The 22,588-nt window shown below is 41.2% G+C and overlaps 1 protein-coding gene across 1 annotated transcript; it reads left to right on the forward strand.

Moving 5' to 3' along the window:
- Positions 1 to 1,187: 1,187 nt before the first annotated feature.
- On the forward strand, positions 1,188 to 22,321 carry dvl2 (dishevelled segment polarity protein 2). Its single transcript, XM_041964746.1, has 15 exons — positions 1,188 to 1,670; positions 7,582 to 7,651; positions 10,487 to 10,641; positions 14,020 to 14,129; positions 14,366 to 14,495; positions 15,174 to 15,264; positions 15,456 to 15,525; positions 15,640 to 15,779; positions 16,804 to 16,880; positions 16,989 to 17,056; positions 17,148 to 17,282; positions 17,754 to 17,885; positions 18,774 to 18,950; positions 19,345 to 19,569; positions 20,576 to 22,321. The coding sequence occupies exons 1-15, from the start codon at positions 1,510 to 1,512 to the stop codon at positions 21,127 to 21,129; spliced, it is 2,295 nt and encodes a 764-aa protein (XP_041820680.1). The 5' UTR covers positions 1,188 to 1,509; the 3' UTR covers positions 21,130 to 22,321.
- Positions 22,322 to 22,588: the final 267 nt, after the last annotated feature.

A 22,588-nucleotide genomic window follows, 5' to 3' on the forward strand; every position in this document is an offset into this window, starting at 1 on the left:
TTAAGACAAGGAATTCAGTGACCTCCAGGAGTCCTCATTGAAAAAAATAGCATTTTATGTGGATACTTGTGCAGGCTGTGGGGATTAAACTTTCTAAGAGGATGCGAAAGGCCAGATAATAATAACTATAATAATAATTTATTAGCTTTAATGATGGCATTTAATAGTGCAATGAGGCAACGTAATTGTAAGTCTTTCATAATGTGTTTCCTTCTCTCTCTGTGTGTACTCCTTTCTTTATTGACTGTGTAAATCTCTTTTGTTCTTGGTAATATTGATGCATTAATCTGTTTAAGGTTGTTCATGAGCTCATGAGACCCACTGTCAGATCATTTTTGCATACCAGAAAACACAAACACAATAAACAGCATTGATACTTATCAGTTAACACTCATTTATATTTATTTATTTATTCACTACCTTATTATTTATTTGATTATTAATATCATCATTACTATTTCTTTTTTCTTTCTCCTCCTTCTTCCACATAGTGTACCTGCACATTCCCGTGGTCAAACTTTTGCATACATGAATACACAACCCATTTTCATATACATATACTTCCATACAAAAATCCATACAAATATTATACATAGTTTTCCCACTAACAAAAGTAAAAATCTTGTACTCACAATGTTGTGTTATTGTCTGTGTATTGTCTCACACCTATGTCTGTTTAATTTGTCTAATTTGTTATACTATGTCCCACTGCACTAATAAAATAAAAAAACAGTAGTTTTTTACATCAACAATCTCAACATAGTACTTTTTTTTCCTTCTAATAAATACAATTTGAAAGGCCGAAGGTGAAGTCTTTTTAAAAATATTTTCTCATGATGATTTCTCTTTTGCACGACAGTATTACCTATTAAATAAAAACATAGATAAAATCAACATAAAGTATATTCCTAAATAGGCCTAAAATTATTACAAAAGGGGTTAACAGAAGCGTTCACACAGCAGCATAGAAAAGTAGCTGGAGTATGAATATGCATTAATTGTTGATGTAGTGTTTATTGTTCCTGTATAAATATACAATACATATTTCTCTAATATAATAAAAATGTTGGGGGATGCGTGGTGTGGTTGGGAGAGTACGTAGGTAAAAAAGGGGGGTACGTGCTTACGTCACACGCCGCGTTGGCTCGCAAAAAGTGGTGAAAAGTTTTTAGACCCCCCCTCCCATGTATGTTTTTGTTGGGGGAAAAGTTGGTTGTAGTTAGGTCGTGTGAATGTAGCGTGTCCGTCGTGTTTCGCCCCTCGGTAACAGGGGGAATGCGAGTTTTTTACTTTTTAGCAGTCGGAGAGCGAGCTTTCGAGCAGGGTTACAGCGCTTTACGTCCTCTGGCTCGGACCGAAAATCTCAGTGGCCATCATCGTTTCACCTCTGCCGTCTCGTTAGCCACCTAGCTAGCTCCGCCGCTAGCTAACTACCCAACAAAGTTAACGCTACCTCGCCTCATAGTGTGTTTTCTTGTGGTAACTTCCAGCTTGGAAAAAGCCCTAGACATGGCGGAAACCAAAATAATTTATCACATCGACGAAGAGGAGACGCCGTATTTGGTGAAGATACCCATTGCTGCCGAAAATATCACTTTGCTGGATTTTAAACAGGTCTTGAACAAGCCAAACTACAAATTCTTCTTCAAGTCTATGGACCAGGACTTCGGGTGAGCTGCAGTGGATTTTTTTTCCTTTAGCAAACAGCTTTGTGGTTTGCATGCAAAATGAGTGGTGATAAAGGCTGTGAACAGCTAAAGTAGTAAGAGTAGAAACACAAGATAAACTGAGTGTAACAAAAGTTGCAAGCGTTGGAAAATAATCCCGTCATGTGCCATTATTTCTTGGGTAGAGGAGCATTGACTTAGCACAAGTTAACACCTAAACTAACTGGGTAATTATGAAAAGCAATCTTCATTGAAATTCATGCCTGTTTGCGTGTCTTGCAATCCTATCTTGTGACCGGCTGTCGTCTGTTCGTCACATGTAATAACTTATTGTAGAGCCATAATGAACCTCAATGAAGCTAGCCAGGTCGCCAGTCAGCCAACACATCCCTAAACAGAAACTGCAAAGTTATAATAATGACTGGTGATGAATGACCAAGTGCTTTTATAAATACTAAGGGTATGTAGGCTGGGACATTTCTCAGAAAACATCATCATTACAATGGGAGGCATTCCCTGTCCCTGCTGCTTTTCTTTGCCCTAATCCTCATCCCTCCCTCCCTCCTTCAGTCCATCATCTTGTGAAATCCTTTGCCTTTTCTTTCTTTCGGGACTGAAGCCAGGGTTTTGTCTCCCCTCTTTAACACTTTGGCCTGCCAGCCATCCTTTCATTCCCTTGCTTCCTCCCTTCCTCTGCCCTTTCTCCCAGCCCACTCCTCCAGAAAGAGCTGTCTCCTCTCCTCTATCAATTAATCTTTTTTTTTTCTGTGTGGCCGCTGTGCATTTTCCTGCAGAGGAATGCATGTTTGTGGTTTATTCACCCAGCGAGACCCTTAGGGCTTCTGTTAAATGCATTGTAGTCTTGGATGAGTATTAAGGCTGGGCCATTTGCCTCTTTCCCACTTTGGATGGCACTACCAGAGCTCGCGCCAAGGGAGCTGCGATATCAGCTCGAACACCAAGATGAAATGGATGAGATGGCTTTTCATTAGGCCTTGACAGAGTTGGCAAGCTGGAGGTGCCCCTCGGATGCAGATCATTTGAATATAAATAGCAGCAACATCAATAATTGACTTGTAGGGATATTCCTTTGAGAAAATCTGTAACCCTTAGAAATACTCATCTGGTGTTGGAGTGTGGAAATAATGGGTTGTGTTATTAGGCAGAACATCCCAAAAAAATTATTGATATTTCGACCATTTTTGTTATTTAAAAATGCAGCTTCCCAAATGTAGTGAGCTTCTTTAAATCACTTAAAATGCTGCCTGGTTTATGGAGTATGTCATGATGTCACTTTCTGGAACCTAATTCTTGGAACTTGTGTTTGGTTTCTGACAATAATCATATAACATCTCTGTAGCTTATATTGAGTATTTTTCAGTAAACTTTAACCAAAGTTCTTGTGCAAATGAATTTAATTCAGTGTGTGTCCATTGTTATTGCACAGGAGTATCCTTGAAGATTGCAGCTCATTTCAGACTGATCAACCAGTTTGTATCCTTGATCAGTCGTTTGGTCTATGAAATGGTAGAATATTTTGAAAAATATGTGACATTTTCAAATACCGTGTTTTGTCCAACAGTCCAAAATACAGCTATACTAATTTCATAATGATATAAAACAGAGAGAAAAACAGCAAATATGTTTTTGCAATAAAATGACATAAACTATAAATGGATTATCAAGATAATTGCAGGTGAATTATCAATTGTTTGACTAATTGATTGACTTCTTGTTGCAACTCCAATATTGGAGTTACCATTGTCTACTACAATTATATTAATGAGGGCAGGCTAAATATTAGACATACCTCTCAGCATGAGACAATACAGTTCAACCACACCACAAATTACATCTTTTATAATGGTCATACAGTTGAAGAGTGGTGGATAGAGGACTGAAAATCTGTACTCAAATAATAATGCAATTACTCCCATAAAAATGACTCCAGTAAAAGTGTAAATTAGCAGTAGTAACTACTCTCTAAAGCACATCCATTTCAAAGCCCAACAGACCACTAACAACTACAAGATTATGTCATTATCATAGCATCAAAGATTAATGTCACACGCGAAAAATTAACACAGCTAACTTCAGCTGACAAGATGTTCACCTACAGTATGTGCGACTTTTCAACATGCTTGTTGATGTAAGAAGAGGAGTTTTTAAAAGAGGACATCTCACTGTTTTTGAGAAGCGCAACAAGCACCTCATCATGTATCTGTTGTCTTTTGTAGATTGTGGTATAAATGGTGTGGCCAGTTGTGGCCAGGGATTGTTGCTGGAAGCTGCCTCTTGTTCTGTGTTTTGCTCCGTCATGATCGCATCATGGTCAAAAGACAGGCGGTGCCTCTTTTTCTTAGATGGTAGATGGCAACTGGGACGGTGTACCATCCTGCACTCAAATGCATGCATTTAGAGCACACTAGTTATAAAAAAGGTATAAATGGCAATTTTAGGAAAGTAAAAAGTAGATTACTGGCTCAAAAATGTACTCAAGTAAAGAGAAGAAGTAACTTAACTAGAAGGAACATGAAAAGTGTTTGTTTACATAAAAATGGCCTTTTCACTCGTGTGCGTAACTTCTAGTGTGTTGCTACCCACACCTGCAGTTATATTAACACCTTTCTAAAATAGTTTCAACAAAAACTGAACATTAGAGTCTTCATGAAGGTAGCGCGTTAGTTTTAGCTAGATTACCTTATAAACTAGCAACTGTGTGTGTACGCCTAATAAGCTATTATCTGCATTTTTTTATGGGCACAATAATATCTGTAGAGCCCTTCTTTTTACACCTTTAACGGTCATCATTTGTTATTTTAATTTGACTCATCCCACCACAATCAACAGTGTAATTAACTTAGCTGTCACATTAAGAGCTTGTCCCTGTGTAACCAGACAGAACATGATTACCATTAGACCCTATGTGCTTGTAAGTGAGCGTACAGTGTTGGTTTCCGAAGGCGAAATGCCCTCATCTCAGAAGAGCCACCCACGCCAAACTTCCCTCAGCAGAGCAAGGAAAGTCTCTCAAAGAGAGTAAGGCCGAAAAATACCCAGTTCTTCACTTAAACTGCGCAGCCTGGCATCACACTCTCTTGTTCGAGTATCTCAAAATGAGTTCAGATGAAAAATTTCAAACACAGCTCTTAGTCAGCTGTCCAATCAAAATAGGGACGTTTCTTCCCCCCTCTCTGACCCAGGAGAGGAGTGTGTAATAGTGTGTGTTTTCATTTGCCCTGGTACGAGGCCAGCTGTCGGCCAGAGCTGTGTGTGTGGCAGTGGGGGAGATCTATGGAATAGGGCAGGCGAGGGCCGGTGCTGGAAACCTGGGGCTGGACGGAGGCCATTTGCTGGGTGTCTAGGGAGTCCACGGGGAGAAGAAAGGGGGGGAAAAAGAGTGGGGTGGTGTTTGCTGAGAGTTATTAGATATTCTTCTGTGTACTCCTGTTGGTAAGGGGGATCAAGGAGCTGCATGAGGACGATTAATTGTGAGAAAGGAGATGCCGTGTTGGGTTTGAGGAATTTAATGGTAGCAAGAGACTGGAAAAAAGGGAAGTGGGGGCGAAGAACTTCAGGTTGTATTAAATCCGACAGGACTCTGCACATTTCTTGGTTGTTTGTGCATTATTCGAGGAATTTCAGAGTGTGTGTGAAATTACTCTTGACTGTGGTCACTTGTTTGTTTGGAGGGCTGAGGAATGAAGACAATTACGCTCTCTGGAGAAGAATGTTGCATCTCTTCATCTGCTGTCTAGATGCAGTTTCCCGCAACGCATGGGGGGGGAAGCGTTAAATGAATCAGATGGAGGAAAAGCTTGTTTGTTAACTAACTTTCAGTAGCCACACACACACACACGCTCTCTAAAGCTAAGTCTTCCTGCAACAGTTCCCCACCAGTGCCCACAACAATCTGGCCGTATGCTCACACTCGGCCACAAAACCGGCTCTCAACAGCTGCTTACGAAAGCCCAGTGGAGCTTGACCAAGTCTCACACACATACTAAGAGGAGGCACATTGGCAGTTGAAGCTGGAAAAAGAAAACTTTTGAAGGGGTTGAAGCAGTCAAGTGTCCTCTCTGTAGCACTTGTGCCCAGCCTCTGTCCAAGTGAACTACTGTAATAACATAGTGGGAGGCTGCTGGGGGGAAATTACACAGCTGAAGCAGAATGTTTGCCTTTCTGACAAACATGGAGGAAGAGTACGGTGGAGGGAAGAGTAGCCAGACGGATGCGTTGCCTTTAAGGAGCTTTGGCCATGTGGACACTGGGTTCTCGCCGTGGCTGTTACTGAGAGGTTTTTGTTGTTATGTGTATTGGATTTGCATGCATATTTACAGGGTTGTGTAATTAGCAAGGAGGCTCAAAAACGGTAAGAGTGTGTGTTTTAGCTTACTGCTGTGACAGAAGAAATGCCATAGCGTCTGTCGCTTGCAGGAGGAAGCATATTGAGGTTATTTGTTCCTGTCTTTGATATCTGCTGTGCTAATTCGTAGCTTCATGGCGTTGGTGGTATTTTGGTAACAAGATTAGATCAGAGTATAATCTCAGAGATATAATCGCACTTTCATTACAAGTGGATTTTGTTTTGATGATGCAAGTTGACACTGAATGAGTGAGTGGTTGCTTCTAGTGGCCAGTAAATACCACTTACAACACTATAAAATCACACTAAGATGAGATAAACAAAATAAATCCCTCGCAGGGACATTTATGTCGTGAAGGATAAAACACTTTTAATGTGTAAAAGTAAAATGAAAATGTGTAGTCATGTTGAAAAGCCGGCAGTAGGTGTGGTTGACCTCATGTTACACCATGAGACTGTCAGAGCTGACAGACTTATTAAATTATTGTGCTGCTCTTGTTGAGTAGAGTGGAGCAGTGTCGCCGAGTGTAGCACACTACAGTGCAGCTTTTTGCTTACACGCCATTGAAAACTGGTGTGTGTTAATGGTGCGGCTGACTCCAAGTTCAGACACGGGTGTTGCTTCGCCAAGCGTGGATGCTGACTAATCTGTTCTCGTGCCTCTCTCTTTCTCATTAACGGAGCTCAGTGTTCAAAACACTCAGGTAGCAGCTTCTCATTTTTAGCTGGGACTTACAAACCTTGTCAGTGGCAGGTCATTAATTAACTGTTATTCCGTGAGTAATTTGATTAAAATGAAACAGTCCTGTTGTCTGTTGAAGTGCTCTCTTCAGTGCTGAGCCAAAGATCTTTTGTGAGGGAGGAACCTCGACTCGGTAACCGTGGTTCTAACAACTCCAGCAGAGTGCCTTTTAAATCTGTTGGATGCATATTTATTTACCATTTAGCTCAAGATAAGTAGATGGATCTTACTCAGAATCAGCAGATACTCAATATTAAATGACTGACTGGGATTAGGGCCAAAAAATCCCATCAGCCCTGCATACAAAAGCCTTAAATCATCTCGATGTAACTTTAACACGACTTTCTGGAGAATCAGTTTCAAGTCTGAAGGGAGTTTATGGCTGTTATGTTGAGTGATTAAAGCTAAAGCATTGCTCAGCTAGAGCCACTTCAGTCGGTTGTGTTCGCAGCAGACTGATCCATGGAACACGTGGTAACACATGTTAAAGGAATATAGCAGACGAACGAGAGCAGCTTGTCTAAACATATTTTAGGAGCATTTTAGAATTAAGCCCAGCCTTTGATGGTGTGCAGTCATGTTGTTGTCATAGCCTAATGTGTTTAATATAATGTGCCAGTAATGTAAACTATTTAATTCCCCAGCAGTTAAGCTTTTTTTCTTAATGACTAGAGTAAAACCTTGGTGTTGCGTTCAGGCCTCTTTCCTCCACCCTGCTGTACCAGACACCATGCACCATGCCATAATATTATGAAGGGAGAACAATTTACACCTTCTGAACCTCACTTTGTCGCTTGCTTTTTCAGGGTGGTGAAGGAAGAGATTTCCGACGACGGTGCCAAGTTGCCTTGTTTCAACGGCAGAGTGGTGTCATGGGTAAGTAATAATAAACCTATTGGTAATAAAAGTGGTAGTGGAAGCTTTCCAGATTTCACCAGTGACCATTGCACTAAATCCATAAATGACCTCATTTCAATTTCTTCCCACTGAGGCTTCTGTGAAATGTTAAGACGTGGCTTTTATCTCAAAAGTCAGCCAGCATCATCAGCCAGGGGCTGTTTTCAGAAACCACTTTTCCTCTTCCTGTGCATTCCCCCAGACCTCCCTCAGACTAATGATCTTGTCTAACAAGCAGGAGTGAAAATGAAGTATTTTAATTAATTGACTTTGCATTAATGTGTAGCATATTGCAACATCATGGACTCTTTTCTAGTTTGGGCCTTTGGTGCTTTGCTGAGTATTTGTTGGAAAAGAAAAAAGATCTTGGAAAAAAAATCTGCTGGAAAGAGACAGAAACCTGAACCAGACTAACTGTCCAGCCAGGTTAAACAGGAGGAAACAGTCTCACAAGATCTATGAGAAAAAAAAAACTGCTTTAGCCACAGTCTGAGTCACTATAGCCAGTCACATGTACTGGTAGTTTAGCTAGACTGTAAAACTGTTCATCTTTGCATTTATTTGATCTCTGTCTGCTCTTTTTTGTTCCACAACAACATATCAAAGTATGCATAAATAGAATAAAATTGAGACTAGTCTCATTTCATGACATAGTTTTATCACTTTTTATTTCTTACATTTAAAGATATTTTACACAGGAAAAGGTAGAAAACAGAAGTGTAAGAGACAATCGGAGTATACTAATATATATTTCTTACTCGTCTTAAAATGCACATCTCCTTAGATTTATCTGTTCTCATTGATAACAGTGAAGAAAATCCATTTGTCTCATATTCTGAGAAAGTTATTCCCATCATGGATATCTCCCATATTATATCCATTTCTTTAGACCTAGAAAGTTCATTTTTATACCAATTATCATTTTTTGATATTGCATTTTTGCAGGCAACCAGCAAATTAAGATTCCTAAAAGAAGTTGAATTTTTGGAAAGGACAGAAAACTCCTGATAGTCGTTTTGTCATTTTTGAGTTTTACATACTTGCGAGGAGAAAAAGCAAGCCTTTAAAGACTACAGTCAGGACTGCATTAGGGCTGCGCCATATATCGTTTGCGATAATACCGGAATCATTTTGAATATGACAAAAAAATGCACGTTGTGATAATGGCATTAGTCTGACTTGTTGCTGTAAAGATGACATACTGCCAGGCACAGCGACAACAAGCAAGGCTGAAAGCAACAATTTACTGGCTCCACGGTGGAGAAGTTAGTTCCAAAAAGGCGAGGGACTCGTGTGGAAGTGATTTGCTTGCAAAAGATCTGATGAACAACATACCACAGTACACATAAGAAGCGTAAGGTAACTGTAACAACAAAACGAGGCAACACAATAAGCTTATTTCACCACCTCAAGCAGAAGCACCCTGTTGAGTACCAGCAGAGCCAAAAATCCTGAGAGAAGAGCTCATCAGCTATTATATAAGCTTTAAACCAAGCAGACAAACTACATTGGCTCAGCACAGCGTCACTGAATCTTTGGCAAGTCATACTGTGTATTTGTCATATCATCACAGAAAAAAACCCTGAAACGTTATTAATGTGTTATTTAGTGTTGCTGTGTGAGCAGTTTGAAAGCCACTGAGTGTCAAAAGTCTCCAGTTACATGACATAATCTAACAAATCTGCACATTACAATGATTATTTGAAGATGTGGAGCCTTTCAGTTGTCTGAACAAACCATGAGGAAAGCAAATGTTTCTCTCGTTGTGTTAATCGACACTCAAGCTTGCGAGCTACAAGCAGCACATCTTGTTACTGGTTACAGTACAGTAAGTTGCCAGGCACAGTTTTCATACTTTCCATTTCTCTAGCAGAAGGCCCAGTTGTTGCACCCCACCCTGCAGGTTACATTTGAATAGAGACAAAACATCAAGCCTGGGCCCAGATAAGCAGGTTTGAGGCCAAAGCATCTGTTAAGTGCATAAGAACGAGGGGAGGCATTAAAAGAGGGGGAACAAAGCTCAGAGACCAGGGGGACTGATATGTGATCTGCTGGCCAAAACGGATGCAGGGATCCCAGAAGACGAGTGTTTCATAGCCATTAGTGGGGAGGGAAGAGCAGGGAGTGACTCAGTAAAGAGGGCAAACGTCAGTCTGAACAGGCTCCATTTGGTTAAATTATTTTGACGGTGAAGGCAAAGCTTGTTTATCTGAACTCATTGAATGCACCAAACATCCAAAAGCTACGGAACAAAGTGCTCTGGTGTCGAAATGTGCGGATTTAGAATTTTACTAGCATTTAAAGACTATATTTTTTCTCATATTTTAGCCAAATATGCCCATATTTATCAGTCAACTGGTCTTAACTACATCTCATTCGTTTCCCGTGTGTGTTTTTATGGAGCTGGTAATTGGATGCTGCATGGCATTCATCCTAATTGTTGATGTGTGTTACCTCTGTGTGTGTGTGGGCACTTTTGTCGTATAATGAAGAGAGACGGGTTAAGTGTAGTATAGCATTTCAGTATGCCCTTGAGACGTCCATCTGAAAAGAGTACAGTGTTTGTGTGTCAAAGTAATTGACATCTTACCCGTTCTCCCTCCACCTCCCTCCTGCGCCTCCTTTCACTCCCCTCATTTTCTCACCCTCACTTCTCCTGGTCCCTCTCTCAATTTGTACCACCCGCTTTGTGCCAATTTCTCTCCACTCCACATATTTTGTTACCTTTTTTCCACTCGTTTTCGTCCTGCTTCACTACCTTTACCTTGCTGTTTTTGTCTCCTAATCTGTCTTTTTTTAACTCCCTTTTTTCAGTTGGTATCTTCAGACACTCCAGCAGCAGAGCCTCCGGTGGCAGTGGTCCCCCCTGTGGAAACAACGACACAGCCTTCGCCTCCTCCTCCGCCCCTTCCACCCCCACCTGCAGAGAGGACCGGGGGCATAGGGGACTCCAGGCCGCCCTCCTTCCAGTAAGCTAAGCACACATGCTCATTCGATTTAGCATCACAAGACCAGAAAACCTTCTCAAAGCTCCACATTTCACCAGTATCTTAATACTCAGCAAACACTTGTGCTTTTCCCATGGCTGTAATGTAGATACTGTATTTTTTCCTGAATATCTCGTACACTCCCAGTATCAAGTTACAACAAGAACAGCAAGAATACTACAGCTCATTTGAACCTGATCTCAGCTGGGGCCGCCCATGTTGTTAACATTACATGTACTGGGAGAAGCTTTCAGTACATTAAACATACAGACAGACTTGATTTTAAAACTTGATTTACACTCACACTTCTTGCATTTTCTTTCTTTTTAAATCTTAATATTGTGTCTATTGGTATTTCATTACCCTCACTTTATTTAAGTATGCTTTGGTTTTGATTTAAAATATTATAAAAGCTGCACCATTAAGCAAACTGATGGTGAAAAGTCCAATATTCACTCTCAATTTAGTTCTGTATTACTTGAGAGAAATATCTGTCTCTTCAGCTGCTGAATGCTTAGTTAGTCGCTAACTTTGCTGTTTGCTATTAAGTGTTGGCGCTGCATCATGTAATTGGTTTATCAGAGCTTTTGCATTGAAATGGTGTAAATGCGAGCATTGGGACTGAACCAAAACAGTGTAAGTTGCAGGCTGCAAACCAAAACAAGGTTCTGAAAGAAGGGAACTGAAGAGTCAGGTGATAACTCTCTGTAATTTTGTCACAACAAACTATCCCTTTCACATTGCACTCAGTTATTTGATCAATTGTTAACGCAAAGATAGTGATTATGGTGGCTTTTAAGAGTGTGAAACCACAAGGCAGTCCAGTCACAGATAAAAAAAAAAGACCCTCTCAATAATTGTCTTTTTATCTTTCACTACTCTCTGTAGTGTCCATGTTGTCCTACTAAAATGAGTGGAAGCCATTACTGAAGTTTCAGTAGGGCCAGTGGTGTCCAAAACAAACTGAGTATCTGTATATTTTAATGGCTTCTTACCATCGTTCTTAGTTCCTTGAGAAGTATGTTGTCTGGAGTTCTTTAAGTTTGTTTTAGGGGTCAAATGCAGTTCACATCCCTTTACAGCTGTGGCGCTCTCATTCATTTGCTTTCTTTGGACCTCATCCTGTCTGTCTCCTGTGACTGTAGGAAGGTGGCTTCATGGTTTTTGAAACCCAAGTTCAAATTAAACAATTTCTTTTTTAGTTTTGCTGAAAGTGCGTTTTGCAGCCAGTTGGAGAATTAACCACGCTACTTTTTTTCCATGCCGTATTTGGAGCTGGATCAACACCTTTGCTCAAGCTGGAAAATTAAATATAATTTACATTTTAAGGTCACTGTGACTGTCTGATGAAGAAAAGTCTCTCTTTTTTTCATCTGGCTTTTCTTCATGAACCACAAGACCTTGCCTGTCTACCTATTTAGTCAGCACATTTGTAAATGTGTATATGTCTGAAGTCTGCTGCCCCATGTAGGCTGACTGGGATGCTTGTTGCTGCATGCACTTTGGACAGTTACCAGCTGTTGATGCGATGGGTTGGTCCTGTGGATTCTGGCTTCTTCTGGCTCATTTGGATTTGGTGACTCTTGAAAGTGACAAAAATGACTTAAAGCTGGACCGATATCAGCTTGTGTCTGTGCTTTTTTTGTATTTGAGAAATTTGATTCACTGACCATTGTCTTCAAACTAAGTTGCCTAAAAGGGACAGTAAAGCTCTACTCTACTCAATGTATCTGTGGATTTCTGCACATGGACAAAATAGACTGCAAGCATTTTCTAAAAAACTAAAACCATTTCATGCAGTGCTTCCTTCCTGTCCTGACACAATTGACTTGCTATTACCAGTGAAACCGTGTTTACGCATGACAGACCAACAGGTCTCCTGTCATCTGATCTTGTCTCTGAAGATTTAAGTACAGCTGCGAGAGATTAAAGTTTCAGATTTGGATACAGTGTAATGAGATCTCATAATATCAGATCTGATCATGTGTCAAGGCCTGACAGAAATGACAAGTGTAACTGGATCATGTTGTCAAAAAGTGTACTGTATACCTTTAAGCATTCTAACTATTGTTTGTGGTATTCAAGATTGCTTGAAGATTTATTGTCATTGAGCATAACATGTCAACGAAATTTGCATTGCAACCCCTGTGTTAGAAACAGGATAATAAGAAAGATAAGAAAGATAATAGAATATAATAAAGATGATAGAATAAAATAAACTAACATGCAGTAAAAATTTGTGTAAATGCAATAAAAATATACCAGAAATAAAAATATACTAAGACAATAAAAATATACTAAAACAGTAAACAATAAAATATACCAACAACAGCTGAAATATACTAAAATGTATATACTGAGTGCAGTTGACAATTTGGATAAGCGTGTGTGTGCTTAAACGTTAAGTACACAGAAGGTGCAGGTGCAGGTGAAGGTGGACACAGTGCAGTGTGCAGTGACTCATAGTTCTCACAGCCTCTCACTCCAGTGAGGGGCTGCAGGGGGTAATAGCTCTGACAGACCTGGGGAAGAAGCTGTCCCTTAGTCTGTTGGTGGTGGTGTGAATGTTTCTGTACGCTTTCCCGATGAAAGCGGTACAAACAGTCTGTGGCCTGCATATATAGAGTCTAAGTCAGGAAGGGGGCAGCCCCCGATGCACTGTGCAGTATGTTGTCTTCTGTGCTTTCATTGAGGCATATTTCTGCGTGCAGGCTCACATACAAAATGAAGTTGATAAAGGCAAACACTGCCTGCTAGATGTATTCATAAGTTTACAGTTCACAAAGGGGGAAGCAACATTTTTTCAACCTATTCCAAAACTGTTCAGCTGCCAAATAATCAACATAACTCACGAAGCTCCAGATTGAGGTCATACTTTTTGGCTCTAATAACTAATTTGTCTGCTTTAAAGGATTAAAAGCAGTAGAGGTTTACACAAGTGGAGGTAAAATAAGTTATGTGAAATATTTTTGTTCCTTTAGCGGGAACTGATCTTACAGGTCTTGGGGAATACTTCTGCATATGTGAAAAAAGACTGATTGCAGCAAATTGCAGATTATTTTGTTTCGTTCGAAGTCATGATTTTGGTGGAAATGGTAATTAAGTGTTGAGTTGGTCAGTGTGATTGGCCAGCATCAGTTTACAAAAAAAAAAAAGTCAATATCTCTGGTTCTGCTGCACTGATTTTCATTGTTTTTAACTGTTCATCCTGAATCTGACAATACTGTAGGAGTTGAACTCTTAAATCACACTATCTGGAAAAAGCAGTCCATCACTTTCTAAATTGCTTCATTAAAGAATTACATGTTAAAATTCTGTCATGCTCTAATTCTGCCTGTCATCATGCTTCTTCCTTTGCAGTCCCAATGCGACAGGCAGTGTGGAGACCTTGGACGACCAGACTGAAACAGAGTCTGTAGTTTCCTTCAGGAGAGAGAGACCTCGGCACAGAGAGAGCATGGAGCAACACGGTGAGAAAAAGCAGATCCCAGTGCTCGTGAAAAATGCTCTTTTATGATGATGTGCCATCAAGGTTTGGCACGCTGCCAACATCCAGACAATGAAAAGATCATGATATAATCAAGGACAAAGTGAGGAATGTTTGTGATCTGTTGAAAGAAAGGCAAACACGGACTTGAGCGAACATGAAAATTCACGTTGAGTATCTTCCCTCTTGTCTTTGCGGGCTTCCTCTGTGGTGTCCCAGGTCCTCGTATGAATGGCCAGAGTCGACTGGAGCGCCACCTGGCAGGATATGAGAGCTCCAGCACGGTGATGAGCAGCGAGCTGGAAACCACCAGCTTCTGCGACTCTGAGGACGACGACACCATGAGCAGGTGAGAGACTGACGAAAGAGAGGAGGGTCAGCTGTGAGTGTCTTTGGTTGGTTTACTCAGGATTTCAGACACCGGAGTAAAATTTTGTAGTTGTGATGAGAAATGTTTGTGTATCAAAACATCAAATTAAAAAACATGTTCACAGCAGTTAATGTTTAGTCTGCTGTTACCACTTCTCCACTTAACGTAATAGTAATTGAACCATTTGCTTTTCTATTAAATGCAATTAAACTGTTGTAAACATGGTCTCCTCTCCATGCAACCACACCCAAACTTAAACCCTTTTAGTTAATAAGCAAGTGTCATTAGATTTCATGTTAGATTTATGTTTTACCTCTAATTCCTACAGTAAGTTTCTAGAGAATAAGATATGTTTTTATTTTGGCCAGTGTTCATTTTAAAAGATAATGATAATTGAATTAAAATATCTGAGGTATTATTTACTGTAGTCTTGTATCTCTTAGAATATAGAGGGTGAATTATGACCTATCCACAGGTAAACGTGAATGGAAAATATTCACTCAAGAATTCCTGGTTACTTAGCTTCCCCATTGTCTTCATTAGTTTTAGATACAAAAGGCAACAAAAAAAGGGGAGACAGAAACAACCCTATTAAAGGTTTGTGATGGCATGTTTCTCTTCTGACCTTCCACCTTCCACTGACCCGCAAATTCGTAGGTTCAGCAGCGCAACAGAGCAGAGCACGGCCTCTAGGCTTCTTAAACGCCACCGCCGACGCAGGAAACAGCGCCCCCCACGTTTGGAGAGGGTACGTGCCATTGAGTTATCTTTCCTGCCTGATGTGTGTTTTCTAGCTACTGATGTATTTGCATGATTAGTCTCTACTGTCCTTTTTGCTGAATACAGAACTTGTAGAGTGGAGAGGCGTTGGAATGACTTGCTCCAACAAAGTGTCTCATGTTAAATCTCATGTTAAATTTGTGGTTTTTGACTTCTCAGGCCTCCTCCTTCAGCAGTGTGACAGACTCCACAATGTCTTTGAACATCATCACCGTCACTCTCAACATGGGTCTGTAAACGCTTTTCTTGTCTTTGAACCTTAGTGTTTCTTGGAAGGCGACACTTTTTTTTTTCAAATGTGTGTGTGTTGTGTTAACACTATTCTGATTTCTCAACAACACAGAGAAGTACAATTTCTTGGGCATCAGCATTGTTGGCCAGAGCAACGAAAGGGGGGACGGGGGCATCTACATCGGGTCCATCATGAAGGGAGGAGCCGTGGCTGCAGACGGACGCATCGAACCTGGAGACATGCTGCTGCAGGTGAGGAAGAATAAGAAGTTAACTGTAAACCAAAGTTACTTTAGTTTTAAATCACTGTTGAGATGAATGCTTTGCTGGATAAATACTTATTTTTTAGACAATTTGAGGTCCATTCCAGGATTTCCAGTGTGTTTTCCAGCTTAGGAACAGCTCAGTGTTGGTTCAGGGCTGCAGCTGTAATTGCATCCTTTTGTTGTGCTGAGATATATGAACACATCTGTTTAATGTGTTTACAATTTTTCCATTAGGCTCAAAGCAATGATAATTTAGATGACATCTTTCCTTTTGAAAATAAAAAAGAACCCTGTGTAACTGCAACAAATGATTCTTTTCTCAATTAATTGATGAATCACTTGGTCAAAATGACAGAAAATGTCCTGAAGCCCAAGGTAATGTGATCAAATTGCTTGTTTTGTCCCACCAACACTCTGAGACCTAAAGATAGTCAGTCTATTACAGCATAAGACAACAGCTATTTTTCCATCAACGCATTTTAATCTTTATTCTTTATTTGGATCTCCATTAATGTCAATAAAGTGGTCGCTAGTCTTCCTTGGGTCTGTACAAAGCAATAACAATAAAAAGAGAACAATCAAAATCATGTAATAATTGCACATTTTCAAGTTTTGTATTCAAAAAGGTTGATGGAAACAGTTCTGACATAGTGAGCCTTTATGTCACATCACCGATCAGCTGTTTCTACTCTGAGAGAAGAAGAAGCTGTTTCCATTGTCAGTGTCTTCTCAGATATTACCGTAACGTGCAGAGAAAAAGAAAGACAAAGTAAATTTCTCTCGTAGACGGCCAAGGCGGCTGTTTTTGCTTCGTCTTCTGTGAGGGTTATTGGCGGTAGGCAAACAACTGGCTTTGTTTCCACTTGCCGACCTCTCCGTCTTCTCCTCTGTTTATTAGAGACATGTGTAACGCAGCCTTTACATGCAGCATTTCAAAAGGTTGCTTGAAATTTTACTGAATAGTTATCGTTTCTGTCTAATTAAAATTTTTCTTTTGCTTCAACGCCAAGGTGAATGACATCAACTTTGAGAATATGAGCAACGACGATGCTGTGCGGGTACTGAGGGAAATTGTACACAAGCCAGGGTGAGTTTCTGTTTTCCTTTTAGATCATTTTAGAAACTTAGATCAAGTTTTTTTCTGCACACAAGTGGTCCTCAGTGATATAGGATAATTTCGTTCTGTGTTTGCCAGGCCCATCATCCTCACAGTAGCTAAATGCTGGGACCCTTCTCCTCAGGGCTACTTCACTCTGCCTCGCAGTAAGTGCAGGATTGCCAGCTATTCTGTTGATTCCCTTGTTGATAAAATACTGATGAAAACAGTTTTCTAATCTCTTCTCCTCTTCTGCAGATGAACCGATCCGACCCATTGACCCAGCGGCGTGGGTGAGCCACTCTGTGGCTATGACCGGGGCCTACCCCGCCTTCCCAGGCAGCTCCTCCCTCAGCACCATCACCTCTTCCTCCTCCGTCACCGAGACTGAACGTGAGAGCCTCTTCCACCATCTCCCTAACCATTATCTCATTTTCTCTGTGCTGTAACTCACCTTTCCTCTTCATTCTGAGTTCTTTCAAATCCACACAATCCTCACATAAAACTATATCCTCCACTTTTAAACCTTGCCTAGTTTCTTTGTCCGTCAGATATTCAACGCCTGAATGAGGTTCATTATTGTAAAGTATCTTTTCCCTGTTAGAGCCTCCTTCCATCTTTCTGTCCTAACAACACTGGCATGAGAATCATCTTTCACATCAGTCTTTCTGCCTTTGTCGCTGTCGTTCTGTGTTGTGATGAATGATGTCTGCTGCTTTCCTGCCTTTGATCTCCTCCTCAAAGTTACACTCCTTTCCTTCTAGTTTTGACCCAGTTCAGATTACACTTCTCAGTCATTTATCCCTGCATGTGTAGACTTCTTCTACTTAGGCATTACTAAAATGCTCTTTTGTCTTTCTCCAGGTTTTGATGACTTCAACTTATCACTGCACTCTGACATGGCATCGGTTGCCAAGGCCATGGCCTCACCAGAGTCGGGTCTGGAGGTCAGGGACCGCATGTGGCTTAAAATCACCATCCCCAACGCTTTCCTTGGTAAGACTACATGGTGGAAACAAAAAAAGATTATATAAGTTACATGAACTGTCTGTGCCTCAGGATTTTACAGGGCAGGCATTATGTTCTCAGAATTAAAACCGTGTGACATGTGGGAGGGAAAGAAATACCTCAAGTACAAACTTGAGTGCCTGTTTTGACTGAAAACATCTGTTAAATTGGAATCACCTGCAGCTGAATCACAAGGAGTAATTACGCAAGCTGCATGTTTGTCCATTTTGTGCTTTTTGAAATGAAAATGTAGTTTCTTATTCAGATGCATTTTGTCACAATACTGCAAAAAAACATTATCTAACAAGTCATCAAGCAAAGACTGAATGACACTTTTGTTCTTCTGAAAATACCATTTTGGTGCCGTTTCTGAGAATGTCAGAGGGAAGTGTTGATTCACGATTCCTGGACATTTTTGAGGCTGTAGCCTGTAGTGTCTTTAAAATCGCAATGCTGCTACATTACCCCTGAAGACGACCTGCACAGACTTCACTCAGACTATTGTCACAACATAATTAAAGTATTTTGGCGAAATCCTGATCTGGGAACAATACACTTAACAGCCACTCACTGAACAGGAATAATGGAAGTTGAATTACCTTAAATGCACCTTTTTCATCAAGTTGTGTTCCAAATGTTTTTTCTATGTGATGCCAGATTGTTACACTAAACTCACTCACTTCACTATTTGCATGAATGTGCATTTAGAGTAGGTGATTATTTTTTATCTCAATCGACTGCTGTTCATTCCTATTTACATCCCTTTTACTTTTATACGTATTTTTTCAGTTTTGTGTGCATAGATGATATGCATTTATTGATTTTATTATGAATCTGTATTCTGTCTTATCTTACATTTCATGCATCCACCACCAGGCTCAGACGTAGTGGAGTGGCTGTTCCACCACATCGAGGGATTCCAGGACCGCCGTGAAGCCAGGAAGTACGCCAGCAACCTGCTGAAGGCCGGCTTCATCCGACACACCGTCAACAAGATCACCTTCTCCGAGCAGTGTTACTATGTCTTCGGAGATTTAAGCGACTGTGAGAACTGTGAGTAACGCCTGACTGGGTTCAGTCTGCATGAATGTTATGCATAATCACATTTGCACACATGCCTTTTGTGGACACGCTGGTCGTTGTAGGCGTCAAACATGTGACATTTGAGTTATGAAAGGATTTCTTTAATGTCCTGCCACACCTAAATTTGGAATGTGCAGAAAGCAATTGATAACAAGCAGACAAAAGAAAAAACTGTCCACAAGCTACAATACCAAGATGAAGAGGCTTGTACGTAATGTAATGAGTCTGTTTAGGTCTTGAAGGGACATTTTATGTCGGCAGAACTGGTATCATTTGTTCAACTTGTTCAGGCTCTTATCCTACCAACACATTTGGTTATTCAGTCCCTCCATTGTTCTTCTCCTCCCTCTTATCTCCGAACTAGACATGGCCAACTTGTCCCTGAATGACAATGACGGCTCCAGCGGGGCCTCAGACCAGGACACTTTGGCCCCCCTGCCTCTCCCTGGAGCCTCCCCGTGGCCCATGATGCACACCTTCCCCTATCAGCCCTACCCCACACATGCCTTCTCCAGCCAGCCACCTCCGTACCACGAGCTCACCAGCTACAGCTACGCCCCCGGCAGCACCGGCAGCCAGCACAGCGAAGGTGAGCACAGACTGTTAGATCATCATTAAAGGACCATACTGCTTCTTTCTTTCTTTCTTCCTTCCTTTCTTTCTTTCTTTCTTTCTTTCTTTCTTTCTTTCTTTCTTTCTTTCTTTCTTTCTTTCTTTCTTTCTTTCTTTCTTTCTTTCTTTCTTTCTTTCTTTCTTTCTTTCTTTCTTTCTTTCTTTCTTTCTTTCTTTCTTTCTTCTCTCTCTCTCTCTCTCTCTCTCTCTCTCTCTCTCTCTCTCTCTCTCTCTCTCTCTCTCTCTCTCTCTCTCTCTCTCTCTCTCCCTCCCTCCCGTATTAGGAACAAAAAAAATCTATGCCTTTGTTGGTTCAGTTTTTAGAGTTTTTTTAAGAATCTGTCTCTTTTAAGTCCTTATTTGAAGCATTGTAGTCTACCCCAAGCTCGTTGGTTCTGCTCATATTGAGCTTCAGGTGAAGCCATGTTATGAAGCTCTCTGTCAATCCTCTGTACTCCTCTGTGAAAATAGTCACTATGTAAAGACAGCATGTTTCTTACTGAAAATATCTGGAATAACTTCCATTTCGCCAAAAATACACTTAATACCTTTTATTAAATTGCTTCAGCGTCTTCACCACATATCTTATATGAGTCTGGACAGACATGGATGTAAACTGCAACTTGACTGCCTGGCGAAGGCATACAACCGCAAGGCATAATTCTAGTTTATGAGGTTTTCTTTCTGGTGGAACAGAACCAGGAAGTTCTGGTTTCACTTTGGCTCTCTACACTAAATTGCTAGAGTGCCCTGCTAGAAGAGCTCTGACATCTGAGATTCAGCTGTCAAAAGCCTTGTATTCACAAGCTGTGTTGTCAGAAAATCTAACTGTTAAGACACGCAATAGGCAAACCTGGACGTTGAGTAAAGGCTTGGTTGTTTGTTTGACTGAGTAGGATACAAGTAGTGGACATTAATGCTAGATTAACTACTTAGATCTCTTTGTCTTATTGTCTCTAACAGCATTGTCTTTCTTCCCCCAGGGAGTCGAAGCAGTGGATCTACAAGAAGCGAGGGCGAGCGACGTCGCAGCACTAAAGGTCCTGGCAGCACCGCTGGTGGAGGGGAGAAATCCCCCTCTGGCGGGGGCGGGGAAGGTGACTCTCGCTCCGGCAGCGGCAGCGAATCAGAATACTCCACCCGCAGCAGCTTGAGGCGTGGCCACGGTTCAGCCGCCCCCAGCGAGCACAGCCACGCATCATCCCAGCGCTCGCATCATCACCGCATGCCCCAGCCGCCCCACATGTCTCCTTACCCTCCGGGTATCCTGCCTTACAACCCCATGATGGTGATGATGGTACCCCAGCACCCGCACCCGGCCATGGCAACCGCTCACGCTCTTCCTCACACGCAGCAGATGCCCACAGGCCCCATGCACCCCGCTCTACCCCCGCCCCCTTCCTCCACTCCAGGGGGGCCTCCTGGGGCCCCACCCACCCGTGACCTGGGCTCTGTACCCCCAGAGCTGACTGCATCACGCCAGTCGTTCCACCTGGCCATGGGAAACCCCAGCGAGTTCTTTGTGGATGTCATGTAGCTTTTCTGTCTGGGTGTTAAGTGACCATTCATGTGAAGTTAGTGTACGGTTCCCACTTGTTTTGACGAGGATCTGGTGGTAGCTTTTTGAGCTCACAAGGGCCTATTGGATTGAGGGCACTTGTTGCAAATTTGGTGAGAACAGGGTTTAACATTGACAAAGAAAATAAAACACGAAATTAAAACAATTAATGTGGGATATGGTCTGACTATATGTCTGTACAAAGTCTAGTTTCTCTCATTCAAATCCACTCTGATAACAGTCATTTTTTTCAGTACTAAATCCAGACAGAAAAGTGCTACCTTCTTGTCTCAGTAGTGAGCTGGTTTGTTTTTCTCCAGAAGCGAACTCTCAGCACAGTATTTTGAGTGCCCGTCAGAGCTGCTCAGCACTCTGGCTTTGCAATACTCAAAACAGAAATATTATATTTTAGGAAGGGAATCACCTTCCCGAACCAGCTACTTGTGTCAGAGCTGTCCATCCAGGAAGCGCACAGACCACAGGTTAACACTAGAGGGTGCCAGGTACACTGTGTACTTGAAAAGGATATAATCCTGCAGACATATCTGGATCATCATGCCAGATTCGTTGGCAGCACAGGAGTATATCAAGTGCCTTACTCTTTGCATTGTTTAGAGACATTTTCACACTCCAGGTACATAAAATAACTCATCTTGTTCCAGCATTGTTTGACAATGACCTTCTCTGTATGTATATCTACTACTCCTATGTAAATGCAACAATACAGAACAGCAAGCTCTAATGTGAAAAGAAAATAGGTCCAAAAATGTCAGGTGGACTTGTGTTTAGTAATCACTGTCTAGGACTAGTCGTCAGATAACTCTTATTGTGAGGAGTTCTACGTATGGGACTGTAGAGGCTTAAAGGTACTAATAGGTGAAAAGACGAGACGCTGAAAGCGGTACTTTCTGATTACATCCAGTGTATATCTTTAAGTAACTGCGATCAAAACGCCCCAGCTCCCCATGCTTATTTTTATGTTACTGACTCGCATTATTCACCCATTTCATTTTTGTATGAGTGACTATATAAATCATGTATAACCGAACTATTAAGGTGCTAAATGAAGATTCAACATTTCAGAAAGAATGACATTGACAGTGTCATGTTGTTTGATTTCATATCGCCACCTTTGTTTGTGTATTTGAGAATAAATTTGATACTTACATACTGTTCAGACTTAATCATTTTAAAAGGTTATTCAAAATAAGTCAGTTTGTGAGCATGAACTTTGTCACACAGCCAAGGCCTTGACATACTTTGGCTGACAGTGTGACTGTGGAGTAGATATAGAGCACATACTATATGCTGATGTTAATATGCTGTAGATATCTGGGTTTGGTGCTTCTTACTGCTGGGCCACAATATACACACAGATTCACCAATAGCCCAAATATGTACTTCAGGAAAGCACCAAAAGGTATTCCCAGATTTGTCA

This window comes from Chelmon rostratus, chromosome 23, assembly GCF_017976325.1.
Source record: "Chelmon rostratus isolate fCheRos1 chromosome 23, fCheRos1.pri, whole genome shotgun sequence".
Taxonomy (NCBI): domain Eukaryota; kingdom Metazoa; phylum Chordata; class Actinopteri; order Chaetodontiformes; family Chaetodontidae; genus Chelmon; species Chelmon rostratus.

Excerpts from the sequence above, each read along its gene's own strand:
- dvl2 (XM_041964746.1), top strand. The coding sequence starts at position 1,510 with ATGGCGGAAACCAAAATAATTTATCACATCGACGAAGAGGAGACGCCG. Across the intron at positions 17,057-17,147 it reads CTACTTCACTCTGCCTCGCA|ATGAACCGATCCGACCCATT; the intron begins GTAAGTGCAGGA and ends CCTCTTCTGCAG. Across the intron at positions 18,951-19,344 it reads TTTAAGCGACTGTGAGAACT|ACATGGCCAACTTGTCCCTG; the intron begins GTGAGTAACGCC and ends TCTCCGAACTAG.